General features: G+C 39.2%; 1 protein-coding gene across 1 annotated transcript; it reads left to right on the top strand.

Moving 5' to 3' along the window:
• The first annotated feature begins 4,723 nt into the window (after positions 1–4,723).
• On the top strand, positions 4,724–5,291 carry LOC103295772 (ADP-ribosylation factor-like protein 1). Its single transcript, XM_054718067.1, has one exon. It carries the CDS (start codon positions 4,761–4,763, stop codon positions 5,211–5,213), a length of 453 nt encoding a protein of 150 aa, XP_054574042.1. The 5' UTR covers positions 4,724–4,760; the 3' UTR covers positions 5,214–5,291.
• Positions 5,292–8,905: the final 3,614 nt, after the last annotated feature.

Genomic DNA, 8,905 nt, shown 5'->3' with positions numbered 1-8,905 from the left:
CAAAACCCAAACCTACTAGATGGCCTACAGAGGCCCTGCATAAAATGTTGCTCCAATAACTCTCTGTCTTGCTCCCACTCCACCCACAGTACAATGGCTCATTCCCATCTCATGGCCTTTGTGTTTGCTTTCTTACCTGCCTGTAACAGACTTCTCCCAGGTGTTTGGATGGCTTGTATCTTCACTTCATGCAGATCTCTATTCATATATCACATCTCCAAAAACCCTTCCCTGACCAACACTCCCTTTTCCTGTCCATCCACTTTACGCTACTTTAATATTCTTCAAAAAGCTTATCGCATCTTGGTTTATTGGTTGGTCTGTCTGCCCCAATAGAAAATAAGTTTTGTGAGGGCAGGGACTGTGTCTGCATTGTTCATTGCTCTGTCCCCAGCATCAAGAACCCTGCCTAGAACACAGATGTTCAGTAAATATTTGTAGAATGGACTGGGAACTGGGATATAAAATACTTATAAGTCATATCACTTAGCTTTAATAATGTTCTATAAATCTAATTCAAAGTATGAGGTAGGAAATGTTGAGGAGTCATGCATATAACTACAAAGACATAAGGCAGAATATCCTATATAATTAAAGGGTAATATGCAAATTGTCCCCTAGACTGGGAGTTAGACCGGAGTTTGACCAGGGGGCGGGGCTAGCCCGCTAACCACCTGGGGACCCTCCCCCCTGCCCATCCAGCCCAATTGACCCTGATCGAGGCTAGCCAGCCAGACCCCACCTGTGCACAAATTCATGCACCAGGCCTCTAGTCTGCTATAAAAAAAGGATAAGTAAAGTTTTATGAGAGCATGGTTGGGTTAGAAATTACCTCTGACCAATAATTAAAAATAAATCAAAGGCTTTACAGAGCAGATGACATTAAGCTGAATGTAAAAGAATGCATAGTATTCTGTTTGAAAGAAGAGAAAGAAGGCATGAAAAATGCTAGGGAGGTAAGAAAGCATGTTCACTCATTCATTTAATGAATATTTATTGATTTTCTATTACAAGCTTGCCAGGCATTGTTCTAAATGCTAGGGATTTGGTAATGGATGGAACAGAATACAAATTATAGCTTCAAAAAGTTTACATCCTAGCAGGAAGAGTTAGTCAATAAGAAAATAAGCAAAGAGCCCTAACCGGTTTGGCTCAGTGGATAGAGCGTCGGCCTGCGGACTGAAGGGTCCCAGGTTCGATTCAGGTCAAGGGCATGTACCTTGGTTGCAGGCACATCCCCAGTAGGAGGTGTGCAGGAGGCAGCTGATCGATGTTTCTCTCTCATCAATGTTTCTAACTCTCTATCCCTCTCCCTTCCTCTCTATAAAAAATCAATAAAATATTTTTTTAAAAAAAGGAAAATAAGCAAAGAAATACAGCAAATGATTTCAGATCATGAAATAAGCAGGGTCACAACACTTCAGGGGGTGGGATAAAGAACTCAAAAGGATTGTGCAAGAGATAGAGGCACTGCTTGGAACAGACTTGTCACAGAAGTTCTCTCAGGGAAGTCCTGGGAACTAAAGGATGAGCAGGATCTAGTTCTGCCCAGAGATGAAGGAAAACCATACCAAGTCAAAGGAATGGCGAAGGCACAGGCAGAAGAGCCATGAGTATGCCTGCTGACCATTTCCAATTCTTCACCTCCCAGGCACATTTAGGGTTGCACTTCCTTGTATTAGATCAGATGACACTAAGCTGGACATAAGAAAATGCATAGTATTTTGTTTGAAAGAAAAGGAAGAAGGAACTAATCACAAGAGGCCTTGTGATTAATTCTAGCCTCTAAATTGTGAGCAGAAGTAATGTGTATCATTTCATTGTTGACATAAGATCTGCCAGAGTTATGTTTACCCTCTGGAATAACAATTTACAAATGTTGGTAGGAATGATGACTGCTTTGTCATCCTAGGTCCCTGAGTGACTGCAATAAACAGAGACCTGTGCTGATGATACATAATGGGCTTATAGTAACATTTAGGTACATTTTTGTGTGGCCATACTTTCATTTCTCTTGGGTAGATGACTAGAAATGGAATTGCTCATGTTTAACATTTCAAGAAAGTGCCATACTGTTTTCCAAAGTGACTGTACCGTTTTAGATTTCTACTAGCAATGTATGAGGGACCTAATTTCCCTGCATCCCCACCAACACTTGTCCGTCTTTTTTTATTACAGTCATTCTGATGGGTATGATGTCGTATATCATTGTTGGCTTGACCTGCATTTCCCTAATGATTAATGAACACGTGATTTAATTGAATGTATGCACGGAGACCACTGAAGAGGCTCTTTCAAAAGTCCAGGTGACAAATGATGGACAAGGTGGTAGCAGAGAAGACAGTGTGAACTACACTCCCATGTGGCACAAAGAACTTGAGCGAACACTGTGCTAAGAGACAGCCTGGGCTTCACCTCACTAGACCAAGTTTCTAAAGTGACCCTAGTCCCCGTGCTGAATAGAAATGTTGCCAAACCACAAAGTGTGCATTGCTCGCACTGACACTGCCAAATCATTTTTGGTAATTCTCCACTTACTCTTTTTTGTAGTTTTCCACTCCCACCATAGCTCCCTGAATCATGTTGTACCCCCCTATTCACTTCCTCATAGCCCCATTTTGTTCCCTGTTTTCCCTTTGAAAACCTCAGTTACCTTTGTGTTAGTTGGAGTTGAGCTCAGTTTATACTGGAGTCTCTCTAACCCACTGTATTAATCTGAATAAAGTCTGTGTTGTCGCCTTTGACAGGTTTTCGGTGCTGCTGCTCTTTGACCAGGGAAAGAAGACACATTTCAGAAATAGAATGAAATCTCATGATGAAGGATTATGAGCAAGAAATTAAAGTAAGGAACAAGTCAAGGTTGACTCCTGGGATTTGGTGCTGAGTAGATTCTGAGGTGGTTAAAGGTGCCATTTAGTGATACAAGAAAATCTTGGGGAAAACATGAAAAAAAATTCAAAAACTGTTTTTAAAATACTAATTTGACATGACTGTCATATATCCAATCATGAATAGTAAGAGTCAGATGAATATATAATCTGGAACACAGGAAAGAACAGAGGATGCCAATACAGATTTGGGAGCCATAGTCAACCATTTGGTATTTAAAGCCATAGGGTGGATGAGATCACTGCAGAGAAATGTGTAGACAGAGAATTTGCCCAATCAGTGGAGAACTCTCACAATTAAAGGTAGGATTGGGAAGTAAAAATCAGGGGGAAAAAAAGATAATACAAAGAGGATACAGATGTGTAATGCACAGCATAGGGAATAGAGTCAATAATATCATAAAAATTATGTATGGTGACAGATGGTTACTAGACTTATTATGGCCATTACTTTGTAAGGCATACAAATGTTGAATCACTATGTAGTAAACCTGAAACTAATATAATATTGTATGTTGTATGTGAACTATAATTAAAAAATAGTTTGGGGAGAATTTAAAGGGGCAAGAAAATAGTGTGAGAAGGTAGTATTCTAGACACCAAGAGAAGAATTTCAAAAAGGAGAGGGTGGCCAACAGTAAATGGTGAGCAAGATGGTCAAAGAAAGTGTCCATCCGTTTTGGCAACATGATGGTCATGGACAGGAATGGTTTTAGAGAAGTAAAGATGGTAAAAACAAAAAAGCAAAAAACATATTGCACTGGATTAAAGAAATTGTGGGAGATAAAGACCCAGATCTGGTGCATTTAGACCAATCCTTCAAGAAGATTTACTGTGAAGGAGGAAAGAGAAATATGATGGTAGAAGAAGTAGAATTTGGATCAATGTAAAATGTGAGAAACCAGGGTATATTTCTATGCAGTAGAAATTATTTGGTTGAAAGGAAGAAACTATGGTGCAGGAGATGAAACTATAGAAGCAAAATGTTTGAAAATGTTTGAAGAACTGAGATAGAGAACATAGTAGACTGACCCTTGATAAAAGCAGTGAAAGGAAGGAAAATAGAAAATACAGGCAGGAATAAAGATACGTTCTAGACTTGATATGTGTATATGAGAGTTACTTCTATTTTCAGGCAGATATCAAGAGTGAGGGCATGGGAGTATGAAAGACTGTCCCAGAGAGGAGAAAGCAAACTTACCAGGAGGAGAACTCCAGGCAGTGTAAATGCCCATTTGAAGTTTGTGGTTTTGAATTTAAACTGTAACACACTAGTCACTATACAGTGTGTCTTTTCCATTTAAGTGTAGATGTTTATCTGTTTAGATATAGAAAGAGACAAGGTAGATAATGAGATTCAATCTTTAAGGCATTTAGCCAGGCAAACACATCATAGGGCTAGTAAGGCGAGGTTACTGACGGGTTTTACAAGGAATGAGTTACATAATTGAGTCTGAACTGGGTAAAGAGGTAAATATAGATAAGAGGGTTGTGGTCAGTGATGCAAAATGGTGAGGTCAATGCACTGGCGACTCAGTTGGGGTCAAAACATTGTTAGGAAAACCAGATGATTAATCAAGTCAGAAGCATAGGAGTCAGTGATCACAAAGAAAGATGCCTGAAGAATTTAGAGGTGATACAGTTACTGATGATAACAAAATCTAGGATGAGGTGGAGTGGAAGACAAGAACATTAGCGGAGACGCCAGGTGGCCGACGTGGAAGTTGCTGGCTGACTAGGCTTCCGAGGAAACCACCTCCAAGCCACCGGAAGCCAAGACAAGTGAAGGTGGCGGCACCGGAGGTCCAGTAGAGTCGCTGCCGAGGCCAGGCCTGTCTCTGACCATCGACGAGGGCGGACAGGCGCTTCATCATGGGTGGCTTTTTCTCAAGTATATTTTCGAGTCTATTTGAAACCCGGGAAATGAGGATTTTAATTTTGAGATTAGATAGAGCAGGAAAAACTACAAATTTGTATATATTACAAGTTGGAGAGGTTGGTACTACTATTCCTACCATTGGATTTAACATACAAGAGATGATAACATACAAGAACCATAAATTTCAAGTCTGGGATTTAGGAGGACAGACCAGTGTCAGGCCATACTGGAGATGTTATTCAATCACAGATGCTGCCATTTCTGTAGTAGACAGTTGTGACAGAGATGGAACTGGCATTTCCAGATCAGAGTTAGGTGCCATGTTGGAGGAAGAAGAGCTGAGAAAAGCCATTTTGGTGGTGTTTGCAAATAAGCAGGACATGGAACAGGCTATGGCTCCCTCAGAGATGGCAAATTCACTAGGGTTACCTGCCTTGAAGGACTGAAAATGGCAAATATTCAAAACTTCAGCAACCAAAGGCACTGGCCTTGATGAGGCAATGGAATGGTCAGTTGAAGCGTTGAAGAGCGGACAGTAATACAGTCTCTTCTGCTCTTCTGAAATGAAGACCACATCCCATGTCCCTTTGGAAATAGTTAAGTGTGCTTCACACTACTAAATGTTAGAGCTGTGTATGATTGTTGGCATATACTGAACTGACTGCACAGTTGTAATTAAAATAAATATAAAAAATAAGTATTTGGTTGGAAGCATAGCTCATCGTGATTGAACCAACTGACTGGTCTGTATGATGTAAAATATTCCTTCCTTCCTTTATTGTATTATTAAGGTATATATTCTATTTGTGTGGAATTCTTATTCAAATACAGTCTTATTAAAGGATGCACTCTTAACGAGGGAAAAGAAACCCTATTTTTGAATGAGTGGTTGCAGATTGTTTGTATAAACACTAATAAATACCTTAGCTCATATTTTTCCCTCTAAAATGAATTAAATATTTCCAAATATTAGACTCAATAGGGTAGTCTAGGAACATAGTGTGAGTAATATAGTTTTCGTTTCCTCAGTAACCACTTTATTTAAACTGTTTCATTTAAAATCTTTGGTTATAGGCATGAAGTTAAAATAATTATTTTGATAGTTAACTTCACTGATGTAACTGTAATTGTTATTTTATAGTACTTTATAGTTGAAAAATTCTATGTATATTGATACCTAGTCAATTTTTACAAGAATCCTGTGATGTAGATAGGACAGGTTGTGTGTAATTTTTCATTTTATGGACGTGTCAAGTCTTAGGTTGATAGCTTAGCTTGTCCAACTGCCAGTAAGCTGGGAGCCGGGCTCAAAGTGAGACTTCAGGGTCAGAAGCTTGTCCCATGAACTACACCATATGAAAGTTCAAATGATATCACCCCCTACATAAAATTATGCTAACTGAAGTAGACTGTACATTCAAAATAATGCCTGTAAATTTATCTGTCCATACTAGTAGAGGTAGTAAAAACAGTCCTAAATGGTTATATCTGATAAATTCACAACACATTAAAAAAATTCACATTGAAGGAAATAAAAAAAGATATATTAAAAAACAAAAAAAAAGAACATTTGTGGAGATCAAGGTGACCAATGGATCACCTTCTTGGATATTAAAGTCACCAGATATTGTGATGGGCACATAGCTTTTATAAATTCTTCATGTTGTATTTAAATGGGGGAGGCTCTTAGCCTACAAAGGTTCATTATTAAAGGCCAAAGCTTCATGTTGTCGATATTATCAGAATCTTAAATAAGTTTCCCCAAACATTGAAATTTATGAGAATGGTACTCTGTGGAATTGTTACTGTACAACTTGTGTGGCTGTTATAGCAACCCTGTAGACTTGCTTAGCCTTAGCTTGACCAGTGGTCTAGTCTAGCTGTTCTTGCCTGGGGATGATGCTCTTCCTTCCTCTCCCAGGGAAAGAGAGAAATGTTTGGAAACATTTTTAATTGTCATAACTTGGGGGTGGGGATGCTACTGGCATCTAGTGAGTAGAGATCAAAGATGCTGCTAAATATCCTACCATGGACAAGACAGCTCCCTAAAATACAAAACAATCTGGCCCAGAATGTCAACAGTGCCAAAGCTGAGAAACCCTGCTCTATTCCTAGAAGCTGCTTTGGGGAACTCCCTGTAGTTTCCTCCTTCAACACAGACAAATACATTATTCAGACAGAAAACACCACAGTGAGTTTTGTACTACAACTTGGGGTTCATTCAGATGCCTATCAAAAGGCCCACACCCTAATATCCCCTCCTTCTCCCGCCTATGTTTCTGATGCAACTTGTTTTCATTCCTGGCTGGAGATAGAAAAAGCATCTGTAATCACTAAGTCATTCAATTAATTACCTGATGCATAAAATTAAGGTAATTAAAAAGGAAGAATCAGGTCAATCCTTCTCAATTGGCTACACTCTAGTTATCCTATATGCTGTTAGTCTAATTATGGAGCCTCCATGGATTCTGAGAAATGCCCCAGAGGTATTTCTTGTCTTCCTTTAGACATTTGCAATTTGCCAAAGATCTTGCAGTGGGAGTTCTATGCTAAGTACCCAATACCTGGGAGGCAAGGTCTGAATAACTGCTACCTCTCCTAAGAACTTCACTTGAACTTTTGTGCCACATTAGCTATTTATTCCAGAGGCCAGTTCCTCCTACTCGAAGCTCTACATTAACTCGTGGTATCTCCCTGGAAAGGTCACTTTCTGGATTCAATTCACTGCGTGTCATCTGAGGGGAAAGGGTAAGTAAATTAGGCCCTGTCCAAAGCCAGAGCATTAAGAATTTTAGATTCATTTTGATAGATCCCAAAGGATTTAACAGTGAAACGGACAGATCTGATATGGCCCTCTGGGACCTACTCTCCAGTGAAGGAAGACAGTTACTAAACACATGACAATGAGAGGTGATGAGTGCATAATATTGTTAGGGCCCTCCTACTCAGACTAGCATCACCTAAGAACTTGTTAGAAAGGCAAGAACCCAGTTCCCACCCCAGACTTATTGAATCAGAAAATGCATTGTACCAAGATCTCCCAAGTGACTCATATGTGCATTAAAATTTGAGAAGCACTGTTCTATGATGGGTCCAGCAGGTCTCTATTCACCTCTAATAAGCAGGATGTGGAAGTAAAGCTGGAAATGTTGGCTAGGGCCAGGTAAGTATGTTGGGCATCCCTTTATAGCCCCTTAAAGACAGGCTAAAGCATTTAAGTGGGGAAACACATAATCAAAGCTTAGATTTATGAAGCTTCAACTGTCCATAGGTAGGACAGATTGTAGAAAGTACAGGGCAGGGAGACAGTTACCAGGCTATTGTGACAGTGCAGGTAATGTTATCATGAGGATAAAAATGAAGAGAAAGTAATGAATAAAACCTAGTGCTATTTTTGTATTTCAATGGCATGCTTACAAAAACCACAAGATTTTCTTATAATTTTGTAATTAGTTTTCAGCCCCTAAGGACTAAAGATTAGCAAATGAATCTTAAGTCTCTTTCCAAAGTGCTAGGGATAAAAACTTAAAATAACAGTAATATGTAAAATAATATATACATTTCACATGTACAAGTAAAATTGCCATCAGCCACTTATAAACATGGATATTTTATCATCCATAGGTTGCTCTCCATTGCCAAAATGATCAAATTAAAAGAATGTATTGGGCAACATGAATAAATTAAAAACATATAGGTAAGTCATGCCTCTTTTCTGGAATTCTATCAGCCAATTTTGATGGTTATATTAGTTTCTTAAGGGCACTTATACTCTGAAACCCCAGAATTCAACCATTCAATAATATCCATTCATTCAACAAATACTTACTGAGCACCAATTAAGCAGATTCTGGTATCAATTCCAATTTGATGTGGGGTGAGTTCCTTACACCAACAAGCAATTCTCAGGACACCAGGTAGGTGTCCTACAATTCATGCTGGGGGCTAATTTCAGTAGGTCATAAATGCAAGAAGTTCATCCAAAGGTTGGTGTACCTTGAGGCTTCAGCAGGGCTGAAGATACATATTATTGCCTGCTGGAATAGCTGAAAGCATTTCCCCAAACCTAAAGATTTGCGTATATTATTGCCTGCTACTGGAACAGCCGAAGGCAGTTCCCCCAACCTGACAATGCCTA

The sequence above is a fragment of the Eptesicus fuscus genome, chromosome 6, assembly GCF_027574615.1.
Source record: "Eptesicus fuscus isolate TK198812 chromosome 6, DD_ASM_mEF_20220401, whole genome shotgun sequence".
NCBI lineage: Eukaryota > Metazoa > Chordata > Mammalia > Chiroptera > Vespertilionidae > Eptesicus > Eptesicus fuscus.
The sequence above is the reverse complement of the archived record's forward strand: the minus strand, read 5'-3'. Positions and strand labels throughout refer to the sequence as shown.

What these genes read in the sequence shown, in the direction of transcription:
- LOC103295772 (XM_054718067.1), top strand. Translation starts at nt 4,761, where the DNA reads ATGGGTGGCTTTTTCTCAAGTATATTTTCGAGTCTATTTGAAACCCGG.